This window comes from Alligator mississippiensis, chromosome 6 (genome assembly GCF_030867095.1).
Source record: "Alligator mississippiensis isolate rAllMis1 chromosome 6, rAllMis1, whole genome shotgun sequence".
NCBI lineage: Eukaryota > Metazoa > Chordata > Crocodylia > Alligatoridae > Alligator > Alligator mississippiensis.
Window position 1 is genome coordinate 41,668,087 of NC_081829.1, and position 22,551 is coordinate 41,690,637.

Sequence of the window (22,551 nt, forward strand, 5' to 3'; positions counted from 1 at the left end):
AAGAGAAGAGGTTTATGGGTTACAGTAAGAAAAAATTCTGTTTTAGTAGTTTATGCAATAAAAATTCTTTATAGTGTTACATGAAGAGCCATTTCTTCCATTGGGAGTGCAACCCAGCATAAGAGTTCAGTTAGAGAATTAGACTTTTTTTCTATATTTTTTAAATTCACTTTGGCTTGGAAACAAAAGAAGAACAACCTGCACAATGGGGGTGAGCCTACAAACTGCACCAATGTGCCCCATTTAGAATTTTCCCTTTGCTCATTAAGTTACTTAGGGAGTATTTCTTGACGCAATAAGGCCTGTACTTTTACAAGCCCTGCCCAGTTGCAACTTGCAGACACTACTACATCAATGATTCTCAATATAGGTGCCATGGCACTGGGGTGCCTTGACATCCTTTCAAGGGTATCCCAGGGTGCCACAGAATGTTAGCACTGTTAAGTGTGTAAGTATGCTTCATGAGCTAAACCTAGAGATTTCAAATAGGAATGAATAATGTTAGAAACATTGTGATCTATTGCTCTCTTTCTGAGTTCTTTGCAATGGAAACACTGTTCTCTCATTTTTCTATGGTCAAAAATGAGTGAACTAAGAAGTGGTATTTTCTGAGGAGCGCTGAGTGTAGCAAGGTATACCTTGCGTCTAAAAGTTTGAGAACCACTCACTACATCTTTAGAGCATGCTCATATTTGTTTAAATGGTACAATTTAGTTAACACCAGGTTCTGGGTTTGTATAGTGCACTGGAAAGCTGAATCAATTCATTTTCTTTTATCTTAAGGCTCTGATGTAGAGAATATGTTTGCTTATGCCTTCTAATCAGCATTCTTTGGCTGAAAGCTATCAACTGCTGACAAGCCATATTAATAAATATGCCCCAAACAGAAAGCTCTATAAGTATTTGCACATCCCTTTTATTGCTAGAATATTTTATTCATGTTGGCGCTGATAATTCATGCAAGATATGTTCACTCACACCTCATAAACCATACTACATTCTGTTTCTGAAATAACAACTAGAAACTTTTAAAAAAATCTAAAAGCAAGGGCACTTGTAGTATTATGTTAATATTTCAATACACTATAAAAGCTAGACTTCCAGGATGATCACTGCATGCAATAAATCAATCAGCTGCAAATTTTATCATTTATAAATACTAAACAAATTAATGCCTACTACCAGGAGACAAGTATTGCAGCTAAACATACTGCCCAGCATTAGACACTAATAAGTGTTTTTAGTGCTGTGGATATTCACATTCTTAAACACAAATAAAAAAAAATCTTAAATCATTTCATTCAATTTCCTGACCAATGAAGGACCAAAGTCAAACAATTTGGTAATTAGATTTTTGTGTGCGTGTGAATCTAATATACCAAACTAAAATTTTTTTTAGTTAGAAGATGAAATGTTTCAAAAGACCTCAACAAATGGTGACCCATTCGATTTACATTTTGTGCTGCAAATAAATAAAAAAAGAAAGAGAGAAAAAAATTCTAGAGTCTCATGCTGATTTTGAATCTTCAACTACATAGAGAGTTCACTGTATTTTTAACTGCAAACAAGATGGGTTTTGATGCTTTATATCTTTATCCATTGGTCATTCAGTGGTACAGTTTTTTTTATCTTCTAGACAGAAATCCTCTTGGAATTAGAATAAAAAGTTTTGTATGACTTACACCCAGGTAATTATTAAAACACATGAAACATAACACACTTTATTCACCCTATAAAAAATATTTTGCTACAGCAGTTGTGCTAGTGACAGATTAAGGAAGGGCCTTATTCTGAGTTTGACGTGTGTATCTTATTTTTTCTTATGAATTTGCTCTATGTGGCAGAACAATAATGGTGATTTCATGGTATTCTACCCAAATAAGATTCAAAATAGTACCCATTTTTGTCTGAGGTTTGTGCAAAAATGGTATTTGACCTCAAGTGTGGGTAACTATTCCCTATTTTTAGGCTACTAGGAAGCAACGCAAATCAAAATTGGAAATTAATTGTATGCTACTAATATGGACATGCCTACAATGTAGCCAGAGGCAACTGCAGCACATATGGGCCAATGCAAACTGGCTTTAATCTTAGTAGCTCGTGTAACAAACTGAAGTGAAGGAACATCAGCATTAATTTAAGCTTGGGCAAGCTGGCCAAGGAAACTATAGTACTCTGATCAACTGCACGCTGCCACACTTGTTTGTGCCATGCTTTTCCTTTTTTTTCTCTTCTTTCATCTTTTTTAAAGTTCTATAAAGAGTTTTTCCTCCTTTTTTATTAGGAAATTTCTTGCTATACTTAAGAGCAAGAGAAAAACTAAAAAATATGCTAAATGTTCTTACAATATTTTAACATACAATCTCATTTCAGTTATGTTCTGGGATCTTACAAATCAATTGTTTATTTTCATAACAGTACCAGACTCAAGTCTGGCATGGCTGTTTAGTGTCCCACTGTACCCAGGATTTCTGGCAGGCTTGTACAGCCCCTGCTGAAGCCCATGACACTGACTTTTTCACTGCTGTAGCCAGATCAGCATTGCTAGCCAGACTGAAGCTAGCTCCGCAATGGCTAAATGGGCTGCAATCAGCTACATGTAAATGGCTATTAAAGTAGAGAAATACTGATACAGAATAGCTCCTATCTGTGGACTGGGCACACAAACTGCTTGGCAGAAGTGCTTCAGTGCAGCCTGTTTATGCTGTAACATATATATTAATACTGACTCTGTTTCTAAGTGACAGAGAATGATACACTCTATTGTCTGTTGAACAGCAGTAGAATTGTCCTCTGAAAGAAATACAAGTATATAAAAAATACTATTTTGGTATCTAGAGAAGGAAGTAATAGAAACTGAATGTGAATGGAAATTAATTTTAACTTGCACTGCTTATAACTCACTGGAGAATACAATGACCTGGATCCTTAGCTAATGTAATTGATGGAGCCGTATCAGGCTGATGATTTGACTCTTTATTCAGAAGCAGAAAACTTTCTTTTCTATAGAAAAAGAGAAAGTACCTAATATGTTCAAGAAATTGTTTTAAGATGAATTCATCCATGTAAAAAAAATTAACCTTTGTAACACTGCTAAGATATATGAGAACTAGGATACTCTAATATATAAGTGCAGGCTACTTGAGTCAAAGCTGCAAATGGGCATGTTTAGACTGTCAGTTTTTCAAAATCTAAGTGTGGATTGAGCAAGCACAGTAGAGCCAAAAGTTCCTTTTATTCTCACCCATTTCCCTTTGGATGTGCCTTTTACCTTATAAAATAAGATAGCAAATATCCTAAAATGGCATGAAAAATAGGAGGGAAAAGTTAAACATCACTAAGCAATCCACTTCTATATTCAGATTATGCAAAAATCCAAGATGCGTGGGGGTCAGAGTAGAAGGGAGAGTAGGCCCATACACTTTATCCTCAGGTAGCTGGAACCTCATACACATTAACTTAAAACTGCGAGTCACTATACAATCATAATGTTCACTCAAAGTAAACAAGTAAAACTTGAAGAGTGATGGAACATTCTATAGTTGAAGTCAGAATATTTTTCTTTGCTGAATATCAATAAACTACTCTCTCTCATACAAAACAATTGCAGATACTTAAATTTAAGAATCCAAAGCTATCATCAATACCATAAATATTAGCTGCTTTTCACAACAATACATAAGCTTTTTTAAATAATTGCTAGAATAATGTGGAAAATGTATTATAAAGTGTTAGAAAAGGTGAAATGTTAATACTATCCTAAATGTCAGATTCTATCTTCTCACAGCAGCAAACACAACCACACTTGGGATGTTTTTTATTAAAGAAACTAATCACAGTAGTAAGAGCATGTGCTTGTGATGTGGTGCTGCTTTAAGATTTTTTTTTTAAATAGGTATTCATTGACTTCCTTGGGGAAAAAAGATATGTTTTTTTTCTAAACATTTGGGATTGACTAGAGAACACTAGGGAATGGGCTATCCTACTCCTATCCTCCTAGCCATGCTAAATGGAAGCTGTAACTAGTAACTAGCACCCAGTTATTTGAAATCAGGGGAATTAAGCATCAAAATAACTTTAACAGTATGATGTATTTTCAGGACAGGTAGAGGAAAAGTGAATCTACTTTGAACAGAAACACAATATGAATCCTTTCTAAACTCCCCCAATTCCTTAATTCCCATATGCAAAAAAAAAGAAGGAGAAAGCCAGGTGCCTTTTATACTCTAATTCAACAGTGAAGTGTTCTGTTGTGCTTGGAAAGGACTTCTACACTGATCAAATGTAAACCTAAACATTTTCTTATCTCAATCCTAGTTGGGGCTAGGTTAAGGAATTTATTGTTCTGTCTCTCTTTCTAATAATTCTCAAAGTCTGAATTACCCATTATGTCCGTAGTATTCCAGTTCTATGTGGATTCAAGGCAAACCTCTTATTTGGGATAGCCTGTGAGGTGTCTTTAGGCCTTCAAAGTCTAAAATGTTTGTTGCTCAGGTTTCAGTGAGGATATCCTGATCTAGTTATTTTTCTTTTAAAGCTATCATTTAGATTCTACAAATTATCCTATGTTTAATATTTTGGCGCTTAATTTTTTTGTTACAAAGAATGACTTTCAGTTATCATTAACACTAGTGTACGGTCTCAGCTGTAAAGCTGTTCTGGGTAATTTATTAGAACAAGTACCTGATGTTTTATTATTTTTTTTAAATATGAAAGGTTAAAATTTAATCACATTTTTTGTCTAACTTTTGAAGTAATATTCTTCTTTCTATAGATTGGTTAGTTTGCTTTTGGGTGTTCGTTCAGTTTTTTTTTTATAAAGACCATGCAAAAGCCCATATAAAATGAACTAAAATCAAACTTCAGAAATGTTCAGTAGCTTCCTAGCTTTTTTTCCCCCCAAAGAGAAATGTTAGCCACTGTTATCTTTTTTGTAACTGCTCATTTTTCCACTTTTCTCTCCATGCCACTGACTTCCAGCTCTTCCTTTAGACATTGATGGCATGAGCATGCTTCTTGCATAATGGCTTATCCTTCTTGGAGTAAAATGGCTGCCCTTCCAAATTTACATGGCACACCTAAAATTAAAATAAACAGAAAACAGGAATATGATTAATTAATTGTATCTGTCTTCAGCCTGCACTTTCATGACTAGATTTGGGTATTCTTAACTCTGAGTAGTACTGTAACACATGAATTATAAATCAGTCAGTTTATTAGAATCTAGTCCTCAGAATGAGCTATAATTAGCTGATCTCAATGCCTCCTCAATCTTTGATCCCAGGCTGGGGAAAGGGGGGGGGGGAGGGGTTCTGGAATACAGGGTACTAAGTGTAACAGCATGCTATTTTAACTAGAGGGAAAGCACTGCACAATGATAACACAGCAACGAGTATGTTAGAAATACATGGATAGATAACATGCATATATCCCTGTTTGACTTGAATTGTTCATCCTAAAGCAACTAGGATGAATTGGAGTGGGGCAGCTGTGAGAATTAAGATAGAACAAAGACTTAGGGCTAATTCCTGTTTTCATTTGTACACACTGGTGGTATGTCTACAGCTCTTTAACTGTGATTTTTGGCACTTACAGTTTGTGATGCAGCTTGTGTGTGCCCATTGTGCATGTTCGGTAGGGCTGTGTGATGCTGGGCAGCTGCACAGCAAAATAGGATGGCTCAAGAATGCACATAAATGTTGGACCTGCCCTAGACTACAAAAACTATGATGACTGGAAGGGGAAGAAACTAGAGCATTCTGACATGTTGTGGTCCTTCTGAGTTCTTTGCAACAGAATTACTCTAGTATTTTTCTACAGTTAGAAAGTGAGTGAAAACTAAGAGGTAGGATTTTCCAAGGGGTGCCTTGAATCTATTGTGGAATATCTTGCATCTAGAAAGCTTAAGTATTTTAGTTTATAATAAAGCTTAAGTATTTATGACTAGTCTAGGTATTACCCATATCTCTCTTCAGACTTTGTTTTGAAGCTGGCTGAGTGTACCTTGCATTTAATAGTCACTAGGTAAAATGGATAAAGTTTCCACCCATTGGGTACAGGACCTAGGCTGGAATCCAGAGCCCTCTCCTTTCTAGGGCAGCATCCATCTCCTCAAGTTGTACAACCTCTGGCTTACTCTCCTCCTCTTGGCTCCACATCTCTCTCTCATGGATGTCCATGCACTAGCTTCAAGTGAAGGGGTAAATAGTGCTCTGAGCAATTCCTGACCTGTCAGGTGATGGTTAGAGCACTTTGCTGGGAAGCAGGAGATGCAGGTTCCAACTACCTCTGGGTTGGCAAGGGGAAATCAAGAACCTGAATCTCGCCTTCCCTGGACAGGGTCCTTAACCACTAGGCTACAGGTTGGCAAGGTCTGGGGCTCCCCCTCTTCACAGGAATGTGCACAGGGCAAAACAGAATACCAAACTGTATCTAAGAGGCAAAAACTGCTGGTATGTGACTTCATGCATGTCCTTTATGTGCAAAAGCAAAACAGGGTTTAGAGTACAAACACTCCACAACCACTTTGGTTCCTCCTAACTAAAAGAACAGTTAAGTCAGTGGTTAAAATTGCAAGTGGACAGTAGGGAATATTCAAAGAAGGTACCTTAAGTGACTATGTATATTTTTGTGCCAAAGAGTGATATTGTTGACCAGAGAGACATTAGCTATTAGTTTGTGCAAACAACAACTTGTTTTCTGACACAAATGGGGAAAATTGCAAAGATACTTCCAACTTCAGAAAAGTAGAATATGTCATCACTTAATATCATGTCTCAGGGAGATGGCAGGAGAAAGTTAATTTAACGTGGATGTTAGTAATTAATTTTACACGTCCAAATATTCAGTTTGAGGAACAGGGGAGTTCAGTGATTGGTGGAAAAGCTGTCATTGTAGTCTCTGACAATGTCTACTCTTCATAGCTAAAACAGACTTTAAATTCCATCACCAGTTCAAGGAAAAGTGATTTAGTGGATCAGTGCAGGTGAGGCACACAGTGCTGTTTATCTCATTGATTCTACCAGCACTTACATTGCGTATATTACATATACATACGCACACACTCGGCCTGATTAATCTGACTAACATCTATGCTAATTACTATTCGTTCGCCCTGTTCCTTTCTGCAAGTTTCCTTAAGTCCTTTGTGTGACAAAGTAAATTGCAAAACTGTGTAAACAGAATGTTTGGTCACACTTTTCAGTTTGATGCTAATCTCACTGCTTGATGCCTATTTTAAAACCCAGTTTGCCCTTTTGTGCAACCCAAGTTAGGAACAACACTAAACAATGCTCTTTAAAACAGTTTGTACCAACTGTTTCCAAAAGTGAAATGTGTTATTTTATTGTTCTCAAGCATTAGCAATGAAGATCAAATGTCATTATTTAGGTAAAAATTGGAAGAAAGTAAAAAGAAGGGGAAAAAAGGAAAACAATCCCTCATCTGTAGCTAAAATAAATTGACGTGTCTGCAACCCGGGCGACATTATATTACCACAGTCTCCAGTTCTTCCAGTGTAACTTCACAAATTCTGACAAGGTTATACAAAAGTTATGTAGTTTTTAGTATAAAAACTTACAGCACAAATGAAGCAGGTATCATGCCAAGTGTGTCCAAGAGCTTCTATGAATTTATCCCCTGCCTCAACAGGAAAATCACAGCCATGGCATTTTGTGCTGAATAAAGCAACATAATCTAAAATAAAAAAAGCAAACTTTAGACGAACTCTGAAATAATCATATTACAAACTATGGTAAAATCATATTACACCAAAAGAAACAGAGTTGTGCTTGGTAATGGTTCTTGGAATGTTTTGTGCTCAGAATTCCTTTCTACATCCCACTGAAACTCTTCCATAATGAAAATTCAGAGCAGTTTTTCCCCTCCCCTTCCTTTCCTTCTTTAAACAAAATTCTATGTGAAAACCCACATCAATTCAGATCCTTGGTTATGAATATAAAAACAAAAGGTTCAGCATATTCAACGTTCTGTTTCTCACAATATTTGTAAATTAGCTGTAACATGTATGTGATGTATAAGTCATAGGTACCAAAAACAGCAGACAACATACTATGCATGGACTATGAAAAATTAAGGGTGCTGTAAAAAGGACATCTTATATTTACATGATTGGTGTATGTTTATATTCACCAATGGATATTTTATTATTATTTATTATTTTAATGTTGGAATACCATCCTGTCTTACATTAAATAAAAATGAGTGTAGCAGCCATTAACACTGGTTAATACTAACTCACATTAATATTCTGTTAATTTGGAGTAACTTTTATCTTGGAAAAGATATGGCCTAAGCTGAAAAACCATGAGAATTTTTTTTAAAGTCATTAAAGTCATTGAGGCTTCTAAGCACCTGGAGGAAAACAAGATGATCAGAAACAGCCAGCATGGTATCATCTGGAGCAAGCAATGCCTGACCAATGCAATTTCCTTCTAGGACAAGGTGGTGAGCTTTGTGGATGGAGAGGGATACCTTGATTTTAACAAGGCTTTTGACCCTCTCTCCTGTGACCTTATTAGTAAGCTAAGGACATACAATCTAGATGAAAATACTGTAAGGTGGATACAAAACTGGTTGGATCACTGTGTTCATAAAGTAGTCACTAATGGCTCAATGACTACTTGGGAGGATGTACCAAGTAGGAGTCCCTAAAGGTCTCTCCTGGGTTCCAATATTGCTTAATATTTTCATTAATGACTTAAAGATGAGACTGAATAAACACTTAGCGAATTTGTGGATGACACCATTGGGTGGACTTGTAAACTCTCTGGATAGTAGGGTTGGGATTCAGAATGACTTTGATAAGCTGAAGAATGATCTGAAATCAATCTTTTATATCATGTCTGAAGGGTACAAGCCACTACTAAGAGCACACTGGTGAAAAATCTTGGAGTTGTCAAAAAACTAAATGGAAAGGTCCTGTACTGGAAAATGCTATTGAGCAATCACAAATTGGGAGCATTTCCTGTGTGAAGGTCTGATTGTGACAGGAAAATAGGTGTATGAAGATCAAGAGATGAGAACTGAGTTTATAGATTAAACTGTTGAATTCCCTAGATGGTAAAATGGACCCTTGGAGCTCCTAATGGAAGTCTTTCCAGAAATATGTAGCTTTTGGGTGAGGGGAAAGCCACCGGGAGTTAAAAAGAAGAAAAAAGCAAACCCAAATTTGGAGAAAAGAAAAAAAAAGATGAAATGCAAAAAGGTAAGGCGGGGAGGGGGAGACAGCATGCTATGGCATAAAGAGAGGGAATGTAGATGTAGATAAGAATGTAGATGTGGATATAGATTGCTACAGTCTACCAATTTATCACAAGGAGAGGAATAACATTGTAGAAAAATGCAGACTGAAAAACACTTGTATAAGCTTGTTTAGTTGGTATTAAAGACAAGATACCAGAGTAGGTAGGCCATTGGTCATATTTTCCACACAACATAAAGAACACTAGTACAGAACAGAATTATGCATTGAGAGTGCTATACCTTTCTCACAGTAGGGCTCCCCATCCTCCATATGGAAGAGGCTATTCCCGAATGGCTTCTTACAGGCAGCACAGACAAAGCAAGTTGTGTGCCAAGTTTGCCTGAGGGCATGCATCACTTCCTGTAAAGCACAGACAGTGGCTCACACATACTGAAACCACCTACTGGAAAACATACATTTTGAAATCAGCTAATTCTTTCCCTCAAGATATAAAACAAGCAGGTCATGTACCTTTTGAAAAGAGGAAATACAAATCCCAGTAGCAATGTTTAATCATCTGGGAAAAATCTGCCTCCATTTGGAGCACAGGAAACCTCCTAATAAGATTTATTGTCAAAACAAAACCACCAAACATCTAACAAACAACAGCTCAGTTCAGCCAATTAAAAGCATCAGCACAGCAGATGGTTCTCTCACTGGGGCAGTTGGCATGGAGGCAGTTCTCATTCCTGTCCTCCCTCCCCTTGCTTTGACACCGCTCAAAAGCTCTTAACTACAAGGTGGAGTGATTTGCTAATCTTTATCACTAGAAGCAACTTCTTATATATAAATACTGCAACTCTAAAAATTCTAGAAACCAGTTTGCAAAATTCTATAGCTTTTCTTTTAACATAGAAGAAAAACATAAGACCAAGAAAAGCATACTGGTGTGGAAGCATTTCAGTTGTGCTGGAAACTAGAATTTTCAGAGAAGCCGGTCTCCAAACTCTCACTGGCATTCTTCCGTAGGCTCCTTTAAAAAATCCTGGTATTAATTTTTAAACCTCTGAACACTTGGACTCTCTTAAATTGACAAGTGAAAATGAATTTGCTGGTTTAAGCAAGAGGTGTAGTGGACATGTCTTTAACAACCCCCCCAAATGTTAACCTAATTCTGCACAACTGTCAGTCTTCAGTGACAGAGGGTTAGCAATAGACTGGTTGCTTTACGTATAGTCCAGGTACTCACAACTTGGATGCTTTATCCAGAAATGACTCATGCCCCCAGTGGCTGGGGGGGGCACGGTGGTAGCAGGAGCGCGGCAGCAGTAAGTGGGGGAGCTCCTGCAGATGCCGCCGGCACTGTTGGTGGTGGGAGGGGTAGGGTGGTGAGTGCTGTCCAAGGGTTGGCGACCACCCGCGGCCACCACCAGCAGCATCGACGGTGGCCAGCAGGGATCATGGACCTCCTGCAGATGCCACCAGTGGTGATGGCGGCGGGGTGGCAAGAGGCGACCTCCTGCAGGCACTGCTGACAGTGGAAAGCAGCGACCAACCACAGGTGCTGCCAACAGTGTCGGCGGTGCCTTTTTGTAGGAGGTGCACCGCCACACCAGGGGGTTCACGTGCACCCATGTGCACCCCCTACACATCGCCGTTGGCTTTATCTAATCCAACGAAGGTCACCTGTTTCTTCCAAGCAAGCACTCATACAGACCCTTCTTGCATAACTTTCTTCTCTCAGACAGAACCTGTAATATTCATCCTGATCTTTATGCAGTTTCCAGTCCCTACTAAAACTTCTTTTCTGTGCAAGGAACTTTTCTCTACCAGGTTCTCCTGAGCTCTGAAACAGGACAAACTGCTAATTTTTTATTTTTACTTGTGCCCATGACAATACAGTATATTAGGGCTGTGAGAAACAGCACCCTTTTGTTTCGACTTCCATTTCATCATTTCAAAGGGAGTATCTCATTTTGCTGTTTTGAAGCATTATTGTTTTGTTTCATTGAAACTTTTTCACTGTTTTGATGCTGTTTCAACACATTTCAATGTTTTGCCCATAGGCTATAATGGGGAATCACAAAAATGCCTATAACTTTGTCATTTCTTGCCTGATTCAAATGAAAATTGAAGGGATGGTAGCCCGCTCTGAGGGCATGAAGCTTGACATGTTTCAAGGAGAGAGGTTTAGGGTTTTTTGTGAAACTGCACCTCAAACTGTTCAAAGCAAAACTAATATCACTTGCTGGCAGCGGCAGCCTGCTGTCATCCTGCATGCTGATCTGGGGGCCCATTCCCCCCAGGAGGAGTCTGGCACAGCCCAGCAGGGGGTGCGGCTCCCCGGATCTGCATGCGGGATGACAGCAGGCTGCCACTGCCATCTGGGGCCAGCACCGGAACTGGGTACTTCCCAGTGCTCGGCACGGGCTGCGCCAGGCAGACTTGGGAGCTTTAAAAAAAAGTCCCACATTTGCTGCAGCAGTGGCAATTGGGGTCTCTGAGGGCTTGTGGCAGAGCGCCCCCCATGAAATGTGGAGCAGTGTGGGGCAGTGGGGATCCCTCCGCCCCGCCTGGCACCTTCACGGCAGTCACACCATTGTGCAGGTACAGCATGGCTCAGCAGCAGCTGTTGAGCTGGCCCCAGCTTGCAGTGGTAGCCTGCTAAAACCTGGTGCACAGATCAAGGGCCCACACCCTCGGGGAAGAGCTGGGGAAATTATTAGAGAGCTGGGGAATTGATCCAGGAGCTAGATGTCAATATCAGAGCTGTCCTTCCCCCTCCCTCCTTAGTTTCTGTTTAGCTGCAAGCAAGCTGGCTTTGAAACTCAAAACATTTAGAAACTTTCAAAACATTTTGAGTGCCCTCGTTTAGTTTCAAAGCTGTTTCAAAGCCTTTTGTTTCATTTCAATTTCACTGTTTCAGGCTTGAAACTAGTTGCAACAGCTTTAAAACGAAACACTCGTCAAAATTTTGCACAGCCCTACAGTATATCCCTGAAAGCTAGTTTAGAATTCGAAGGGCCAGAAACACAGCTAGTGTAAATTAACCTAGCTTTATTAACTTAATGGATTTTAACTGCCTGGGGCTGTTGCCCAAAGCAGTTACTAACTAGCCTGTTGGGGGAGTAACTTTTTAAGCTGTTTTATCTCCTTTTTTCTCCTGCTCCTGATTCATTCTGAGGTTCTTGCTCCTTATACATTTTTAACCTTTGTTGACTGAGGCACAAGGGAATGAAGTTAATTGAAAGCTTTCATTCCATTGCTTCAACTGACAGACTACACAGTCCCTCATTTATATTTGCCATATCTCTCATTACAGAAACACCAGTAATATTCATTAACTTCTATTACTGTTTGCAAAACAATTCTGTCTGACAAATAGGCTTGGATGAACCTCACAGAGCTAAAAAGCAAGAAACAGATTGACAATCTTATTAATGCAAACAGAAGCAGCTGGTAACTTTGCTAGTCTACTAATGAAAATCCATAAAGGAGAACTGACTTGTGCTGGCATTAACTGGAGAATATTAAAGTGACTTTGCTTTAACATTACTCCTAAATCTCTAGAAACAGGACTTCACTGGGGCTAAAACCTGAATATTTGATGCTGAGTATTTGATGACCCAAGTATATGCTGTTCTTCCTAACTGGTAATAAAGCACTGTCTTCCAGGGCCCAGAGATGTCAGGGGTAGAGGCCGACTGGTTAAAGCCAACACTTTATTCCTCATGTGCCAGTTTTGGAGAACTGGTCACATCTTGGTCATCTATGCTTGAAACAGCTTTTCTTACCCACTGCTAAGATTGTAATGATCTTCTGCTACTCTAGTAACATTACCTGCTATCTGAGGACAGACTGCCAATCATTCTTATATGTAGGCATGAACAATATTACAAGTATGTAAAATATAAAAAAAAAGTGGGCTTTATTTTTTCCTTTCTTGTTTTCACAGTTCCATTAATTTTAGTTACTGCCCCTTAAATTAATCTCTGGAGCAAGTGAGGTGCACAGAGAGATGGATGGGCCTGCTCCATAGAACTTTGACTTATTACAACATTTGATGAAGAACCGTGTGAAGGAGATTGCACACTTTCATGTGTGCACATTTTTTACTAACATTAGCAAGAGCTGTAGAAGCAACATAGTGACTATCTTATGATGACATCAAAGGAAGGGCATGAAAGAGTAGAAAAAAATTAGAATGCACTTAGATTTTAAAATCTGTATAAATAGATAAAAGTAGTCTGTTAAATCCAAGATTTCAGCCATCTTTCTAATCCCAGCTGTTTCTTATTTTAGGAGAATTCTGAGACTAGGAAACTATTATTAAAACAAGCTGGAAAAAAATCAATACTGAATTAGACGTCTATAATCAAAATGATTCTATTTCTAATTTCAGTGGAGTGAGGATTTAGAGTAGAAGTTGTGCTGTTCTTCAGACTTACCCCCATGATCTTGGTATGGCATCTGGCACAGGTTGGTGCAAAGAACTGCTCATAACAACGCTCACAATAGACACTGTTCTGCTCCTCCACAAAGCACACATCTGCCAATGAAGTCTTGCAGTAAGCACAGTTGAACTCTTCTGGGTGCCAGGAACGACCCATGGCTACCAGGAAAGGACCCCTGTGAAATATTATTACTTTATTTGTATCACAAAAGCATCTAATGATCCTGATGCTGCACCACGAAATACCAGTATCTAAGATGAATGATACTATTGAGGATGCTTTTTAAAACAAGGTCCTGCAACCTGCAAGGGGTCTCTTCCTCAACAATTTTGAAGAAAAAACATTGACAATTACCTATAATATTTCATAGTTAAAAAAAGAGTTCAAAATTACTGCTGGAAAGACTTGCACTCTTTCTTTATCCAAAAATGGTCTTTGTTGATTTTGCTGGGTGGTGACCAGGTGACTGCCCAGCAACAGGTGACCAGAAGAAACTGTAAACTGCTTGCACAGAGAAGGGCACTTAAAATAATTCTTAAAAAATATCACACAATATAAAACAACAGGGTGAGTTCAAATAGGAAGCTCTCATGCTAACTTTTGTAATATGGAGTACAAAGCTGACATTTGAGAGCATGACCAAACTTGCTAACAGTTAATATGCACATCCATAGTTTATAGCAGCTTTAAAAAATTCTGCTTTCTTGTACATTTTAAAAAACAACTGCATTCCCTATGTCCTTATATATAAGTCAGATCATCAGAATGGCAAACTGATTAAGCTGAAGACAAATTCAATTTTATTTGGTGATTTACTCTTCATTATACAATTAGATATAATAATTAGAATACTGTTTTATTACTGAAGTTTTCCTAGATGGGAGAACAGAAGAGTGACAATCAGCAATTCTCCAGTGCCAAACTAGTTCTGTCTAATGGAGAAGACTGTCATTAAGCCTGGATTACTTGAAGTCAGGCAACATTCAATGGGGTAACAATAGGCATCAGTCCAGCACAAGGAACTGAAGGATGGGAAGGGAGAAAAATGCAGTGAATCGCTGTTAATAGAGTGCAGGCATTATCTTTCTCCAGATACAATAACAGCAATTACATTTGGCTGCTACTTCAAAATGATGTCTCATTTTCCTACCTCCCCACAAATATTTCCTCCCCAACTCCCTAAACTCTGCACAGTGTCCTTTTAATTTAGTTGCTGATGTACCTGGGTGACCAGAAACTTGGTGAAACAAAAAAAGAAAGAAAAGATTATGTTAGAAAAGATACCATAGCATCCTTGAAATGATTACCATGCACAACTTAGCTGTGATAAAAAGTGAAATACACAATAGCAAAAATCCTCCTTTTCCTCCTGCATACCCCACCCCACCCCACAACCAGAGGCTCATAAACTTACCGAATGATGCTGTTACAGTGTCCACAGAGAGGTGTTCGGCTGCTGGCTGGAAAACGCTCAGCCCTTTGAATAGTTCCCCGGGCTACAGCAGGAGCCTGGGAAGAGGCTGAAATTGAAGTCGGGTAGGCTGAAGTCGAGGCAGGAGATGGTGCTGGAGCACCCCGAGGCAGGATATGTTTGGTGACACTGGTGGTGGTTTTCCCAGGTGCAAATTTCTGGGAAAAGGAGTCATCTGTAACCCAGGGAGGACGGCTTGCTGGCTCTGCTTGGCCTGGCATGTAAGAATGTGCTGGTGCTAGGGTCGGCGCTGGGGCTGGTGCCGGGGCAGGGGCTGTTTTAAACATCCAAAGAAAACCATGGGTTAATTCAACATTTTTTTTTTAGAATACAAACATGCACAAAAATAATCTTCATGCTACAAACAAACAGAAGCCTTACATGGCTTAATTATAGCCTCTCCCATTATCACAGATCAGTGTTGGAGGGAGTCCCAGGATATCAGCATGCGATCCCTGGCTTCATATCCAAATAGATTGTAGAAGCAATTATTTCTGTGTTTTCATGGTGTTTATAAAAATTACTTAAAAGAACAACGCTGTGTTAAATTTTATTTAGCAGGAGACCATATATATAAATTGTTGTGATTACTAAGGACTAGCATTTCACCTGTACTAATCTAGGTTAAACATACAATGGCAAACTAGATTCAAAGGGCTAGATCAAGTCATTAGCTCTGAGGCAAAACTTGCAGTGATTGTAACAGGAAGCTCTGTTTAAGTACTAGTATCAGACTTTGCCCTGGTTCTGCCATAGACTTTGGGCGTAACTTTGAAAAAGTCAATCATTTTGTGCCTCAACTCCCATTTAGTAACCAAGACATACTTCCTTTCTCCTACCCTTTATCTATATTTTTTTATTTAGACTGGTTCTTACTCCATGTTTGTATAGTGCCTAGCACAAAAGGATCCTGATCATGAACGAAGTCTTATTTTTTGTAGAAAAAATAACCAGACTCTAGAGTCTGTACTCATGGAAAAGTTCTTCTATTATCTCCTCTCCTTTAAAAACTGCAGAGCCAGTGCTCAGTAAGACTGAGGATTTAACCTAAGAAACTGCCACATATACTAGTCATGATGTAGCAAAAGCAATCTTTATTTATTTATTTTTGCAAATGGAAAAAGGAAGCAAAAATCTGTTGATCTATATAGTGAAAAAGAGAACAGGATGATCAGGAAGGGGGTTGCATCCATCCATTCATGTGCTTTTTACTCTTGTCCTTCACAGTGCTGCCCTGCTAGTAATGACCTCTAACTGTAGGCACCCTTCCTTCTCAGTAAAATAAGTGTCTTGTTTAGACAAAATTCAGGCAAATATATAAAGGAGACAGGGAAGGAAAGGCAAGGGAGGTATTCATTGAGCCACTGCTGATCAGCTATGAGTCCTTCTTTTTAGGGAACTTTCTCTACTGACAAAGCTCAAAAATAAGGATTTGGGGTGATGACACAATTCTGGAGCCACAGAGAGTTGAGACAGAAAGACACCCTCCTGATTTTGCCTAGACTGCTAGAGAATCTTAATGGACCAGGGATGCAGGGCTGAGGAATGCGGGTAAATACAGTTAGTAGGACTCTGGCAAGGGCTAAGGAGGAAAAGAGAAGTCTGGGTTGAACAAAACACCCATAAAAGTGCCAGAAGCTCCTGGTGCTCTGTTTGTGCTAGGGTCACATACTGGTGAGATCTTTCTTTTTGTAAATTTTCCCACCAAAGAAATTGTGCAACAGGGGGTGCCCTCTCAGAACTCAGTGCATAGACAGATACTTGGATGCTGCACACACTGTCCTTCTTTATGAAAAGAACATCAAGGCCTTACAAATACTTATTCTCATACATTTAATCATATTCCTCTGTGTTTATCTAGAGATTATATCACTATTATATCAAAGAATTTCCCTCATATAGAACCATATTGCTTCCCTCACGGTTAGAATCTTTTGAGGTATAGTACAGAACCCAACTTCAGCTAAGAGGATAAGCAAGTCTCTGTAAATTAACCTTCAGTATGTGAGCCAGCCACTACAAAGAAAAATTTACTGGTGGGTTTTAGAAATATTTGCTGACAGTAGAGGAATGCTGATACTCAGGAATTCTGAATTCTATTCCAGAATATTTTGCTCCTGTTTTCCCTAAACCTAATCCCTTCTGTGCTGGTCCTTTCTGTGCATCCTTGTTCAGTCTCAGCTGGCCTCCCCACTTTTTACAACCCCTCACAACTCCTACAATCCATGGAGCATCCTCCTTCCCTATCTCAAGATGTATGAAGTTTAGGTGTCTTCCTGACTTGAGAATTTAGGTATTTGGAGTCCCATTTCTGTGCTCCATATTTTGGGCCACAATGTCCATCAGCTGATGTTGGAAGGGAACAGTGGGTTCAAGGTGTTGAGAACAATGAAGATGATTCCCAGGATAGTGGAGGGTAAGTGAAAAGGTATCTTAAGCCAGAAAGAAGTTTGGGACTATAAGGGTGCTTGTAAATGTGATTCCACTAACATGTACTCATGATAAAAATGTCACTGTGTGGCTTAATGGCATCACCCTGTACATGTTCAAGAGTTCTGCGAATTTTAAATGACTTTGCATCATTGCAAACTAAAGTACATCCAGCTGTAGTTCAGTTTGTAATGATGCATTGCAGCTGTCAGCTCACCCGGGCTGTGGGAGAAGCAGGCAGGTTCCACAGAAGAAAAGGATTGGGCCCCTCACCATTTGTGCTTTCAGCAGGTGTCTGCTAAAGGCAGAAGTGGCGAGGGGCCAGATCTCCCCTTTTTTTTTCTGGCAGAGCCTGCCCACCTCTCCCACAGACAGGGGGTGAGGTGCCAGTGGGCTGAGTGGCCTCTGAGCTGGAGGGGGCCCTGCTCCTTCCCTCTGTGGTAGTGGCACTCCCCAGGGCCATGCGGGTAGGCAGCTAGTGGGCCGGGTGCTGCCCCAGCTCAGAGGCAGCACCCAGCTTGATCCAACTCTTTCCCAACCCCAAGCTGGCTGTGGCAGCACCAAGCCCACTGGCAGCCCACCCAGGCAGCCTCAGGGGGCACCACTGCCATGAAACGAAGGATCAGGGCCCCCCACAGCTCAGGGGCTGCTCGACCCACCAGTAGCTCACCCCCCAACTGTGGGCAGACTCCTACAAAAGAAAAGAAAAGAAAGGATCAGGTCCCTCACCATAATGTGATGTAAAAATAGAAATGGTGCGCTTCAATTAAAAACCCACTGTTTCAACTTAGGGGGTGTAGAATGCAACCCCTGTCACGTGTATAAGCACCCTAAGGTTGCGAACAGATATTGCTTTTGTGCCTCCATAAACATTTTGATGGCAGCACAAAACATGAGTGAACAGAAGTACCTGCCCTTTATTCTGCCATATATACCCAAAACTTTGACTTGATGATTTGTAATACTAGTGGTTCCTGCCTTTTTACAGAAAATGTCTGGTTGCTAGAGGTGCAAGAGTACAGGCATTCCAGTGTTTGCAGGACCTCTAAAGACAATTTGGCCAGGGAGAATATTAGATGCTGTTTAATACTCCTCCCACAGTCCACAGCCTGCTACATGAGAAGTACATTACAAACACACACTGATAAGTGTGTATTTGAGCTGCATGTATACGAATCTGCTGAGATCACCCAAATGATTTCTGTAGGGGTGCACTGATAGAGATTTTTTTGGCCATTACTGATGGCTGATTCTTAAGGAGCCATATTGGCTGACACCAATCGGACATGTAGTGAGGCAGCTTGGAAACCAGTATCGGGCTCCTAAGTCTGGTGTGGGGGAACGGGTGGAGGGAGGGCAGATTGAGGCCCCCAGAGTGAGGGAGAGAGTGGGGTGGGGCCATGAGTGGCTTGTTTGCAGGGCGGCTCCCGCCCTGAACACACCCCAGGTGGGAATGGGGGGGGGGTGTGTGCCCCTGGATCTTCATGCAGGGTGAAGGCAGGCTGCTGCTAGGGGCTGGGCCTGGGGCTGGGCCAGGCCATAGCAGCACTGGGAGGGGGCTACAGGAGGCTGCAGCCACCCCAAAATTCGCCATAACCCACCTGTATCCCTCTCCCAGTGCCATTATCACCCACCCTGAGCGCAGCCTGACCTAACACCCCTGCTGGGAAGAGTCCAGCACAGCCCCAGCCTCAGATTGCAGTGGCACCCCACCCCATGTACAGATCCAGGGGCACATGCCCCCATGCCTCCTGGGGTGCATGCACTGGTGGGAGCTGCACCCCCCCCCCGTCCTCCCGTACAAGCCGCTTGCAGCTCCGTCCTATGCCCTGACCCGCCCTGGCTGAGCAGCACCTGCCCCAGCCCCACTCCCTCCCTCCCTCACCACAGGGGCCTCCATCTTCCCCTTCCATGCCCCTTCCCCCACACCAGACTTACCATCCCAACACTGGTCTCCAATCTGCCAGGCTGTGCTCCTGGACCCATGCATGCTGTGGCTATGCACATGCACGGGGCATTTATTGGCCACATTATCAGCCGCATCAGGAAAAACAATCCGACTGTCAATTTTCCCTATATTGGTGCCGATCCAATACAGGACTGATGTATTGGTGTACCTCTAGATTTCTGTTATTCTACTTTTTGCTGAGCTCAATGGCTAATGTATTTTCTCTAGAAGGCATTAACATTTTCACTGCTTCATAATCCCACTTTAGCGCTCCAGGCTTCTTTTTTCACCCTGAATTGGTAAACAGTGTTTAAACATCTCACAAAAGAGTTTATATCTAGTTTCTCTAAACCCTGGGGCTGTTTCTATTTCTGTATTATGATATTAAGCCAGTGAAAATTAGAAGGCAATATTTCATCACTAATTGATGAATTCAAGAAGCTCCCACATATGGGGCTCTGTAATTAAATTAGATGATTTCTAGGTACTTGTTTTTGTGGATTTTATTGTTTTCAAGAGCTATCACTCATTCATGAAAAATAGGACACATCAATGTATCCCACGGAAGACTTCATAAAATGATCTAGTTTCTCATATTTTCTTCATAAGAACAAAAACAAAGTCAAAGGACATAGTCAAAATTAAACCTTCCTCAGTCAAAAGAGCAAATGCAGCCCCTGCATTTATAAGTATCATTCTTAGGTTGTCTTTTACCATAGTTATCAAAATAAATATCTTTCTAGGCTTCCTATGATATTAATATGTTACCAACCAAACTCACTGAAAACATGAAGGCACATACACTTTTTTGTCCTCATTCTCTTAACATGTATTAGAATTGACATATTTTAGCAGCTCTCATCCAAACAGAATCAGACAACATATTCTTTCCATGGACTGAGACCTTGTAGTGATGGAGAGGCCACCACCATAATCATGTCCCAATGATTACGGGCCTACCTAACTCATGGAGGCAGCCAGCCGATTTCACGGGGAGGTCATGGGACTGGCTATTATATTCATGAGCTGATTGCAGGTGCTTGGCTGAGTGACCCCAGTGAGCCTGTCCCTTGCCACTGACTGGCTGCAAGGGCTGTCCATCAAACAGCCCTGCCTCTCACCACTGATTGGTTGTGAGGGCTGTCCATTATGCAGTCCTACCCTTCACCACCAATTGGTGGACAGGGCCAGGACCTCTCAGTTAATCATTAGCAAGGGGCAGGGGCAGCAGGCATGTTGGGCTGTCCTTCATGTAGGCAGCCCCCTCTTCCTCCTGGGAGGCTGTGCAGCTGGGCTGCAGCACTGTGAGAATTACTGGGTCCCTCTGGGGAGCCAGCATCTTATTTTCAGTAAGTTTTCTTTTTTTGTGTGTGTGTGAATTTTGTGGAGTTCATGGATGTTGTCCACTTTTGCAGGCAATGCCAGATTTTGTGATTTCAGTGAAATTGTGATTTTGGTAGGTCCCTCCCAATGATCCTCAGAGCTATGTCATACAGAGTTTCACAATCATGACTGGGTCACCCATAGCAAACAGGCCTAAGGGGAGGTTCAAGAAAAACCCAGTCCAGCCCCAAGTCCTCAACAGTAGATCAGGCAGAAGATGATGTCAGGATCTCAATGACTGTAAAGACAGAAGAAAGCTGCAGCAAGATGGAGGTCTCCTGTTGTCTTGGGTTCTCCTGTAATCAAGATTGGGTGGTTGCTGTTTCCATGCACCAGCTTCCTCACATTAAACAAATTCATGTGCAAGCTTCTACCACAGGAAATAACAGACTCTCCTGTAACAACCTCCTTAAGCTCTGTGGCAATGGAGCAGTGGTGACAGAAATAGGACTAGTGAATCCAGAAATCTCCAACCTCGAGTCTGCATGCAGGTGGTGGTAGCCTGATGTTCGTCGTGTACCTCAGTTGAGACAAGGGTGCAATTTGGCAGCTGCTACTGTGACTGACCAGTCCTATTCAGGAACCTCTCTGCTCATCTCACATGGGGGAAGGGGTAGAAAAGGTGCCCTAAACCTAGATTATCTTATATGCTCCTGACTGGATAACTGCATCCAATGGGATCACTCTTTCTAAGGTCAAAACCATCATAAGATAACAATGGTTTTTGCAACATTGGAACCTTGGTGGATAACGAAGACAATGCACAACCAGAAAGAACTGCCATCATCTCCAAGAAACTTGTGAGATACAACATTGACACTGCAGCTCTGAGTGAGACAAGAAGACCAGGTGAGAGCTAGGGGTGTGCAAAGTGGGCCCTATTCAATTCAGATTCGGCCTGAATCAGGGACAGTGATTCAATTAGTTGATTCAGATCACTGTCCCTGATTTGATTTGGCAGAATCCAAATCTGAAGATTCGATGCTGATTCAGAGAATCAGTGATTTGGATATATACAAAACTTTAAAAGTTTTTTTTACATAATCTCAAGGTACCAGGCGTGGCTCGCGATGGCTGCAATGCTGGGGTGGATGGAGCATCCTACAGGAGTGCGGGGGCCCCCCCAAATGCTTGGTGGTGAACCCAGAAGTGGACTGGAAATACTTCCAGTCCACTTCTGGGTCTGCTGGCTCAGCTATGGGTCACAGGTGGACCCAAGGTGCCCCCCCAGACCCAGGAGGAACCAGTCACTGAGCAGGGGGTGTGGAGGGGTCCCCCAGCATGCTCCCCAGTGGAACCAGAAGTAGACTAGAAGTGCTTCTGGTCCACTTCTGGGTCCACTGGGGAGCGTGCTGGGGACCCCCCCAAGCTTCTGTGGAACACTCTATCTGCCCCAGCATCGCAGTGTTCATGTGCCGCCTACTATCTAGAGGTACGTAGAAAAAACATTTAAAGCTGTGTCTATGTCCGACTCTCCGAATCTTTCCTAATCTCTCCAAATCGATTCAGAGGGTTCTGAATCGATTCGGAGAGATTAAAGGGTCCTCTGATTTTATTTGGATTTGGAGATTCAGCTACTGAATCGGGCCGAATCTCCGCCGAATTGAATCGGGGACCGAAGCTTCGCACGGCCCTAATGGATATAACTTCACTTTAGGTG

General features: G+C 41.2%; 1 protein-coding gene across 4 annotated transcripts in view; it reads right to left on the bottom strand.

Annotated features, from left to right (window-relative positions):
• Nucleotides 1-894: 894 nt before the first annotated feature.
• Nucleotides 895-22,551, bottom strand: part of LDB3 (LIM domain binding 3) — a 222,805-nt gene continuing 201,148 nt past the window's right edge. For all 4 annotated transcript variants that reach the window (XM_019497157.2, XM_059729829.1, XM_019497172.2 and 1 more), the window contains 5 exons: nucleotides 15,074-15,404; nucleotides 13,654-13,834; nucleotides 9,505-9,625; nucleotides 7,580-7,695; nucleotides 895-5,078 (listed from right to left, as the gene is read on the bottom strand). In XM_019497157.2, coding sequence (XP_019352702.1) covers nucleotides 4,989-5,078; nucleotides 7,580-7,695; nucleotides 9,505-9,625; nucleotides 13,654-13,834; nucleotides 15,074-15,404 — 839 coding nt within the window. In that variant the 3' untranslated portion in view covers nucleotides 895-4,988. The remainder of the gene's footprint in view (nucleotides 5,079-7,579; nucleotides 7,696-9,504; nucleotides 9,626-13,653; nucleotides 13,835-15,073; nucleotides 15,405-22,551) is intronic.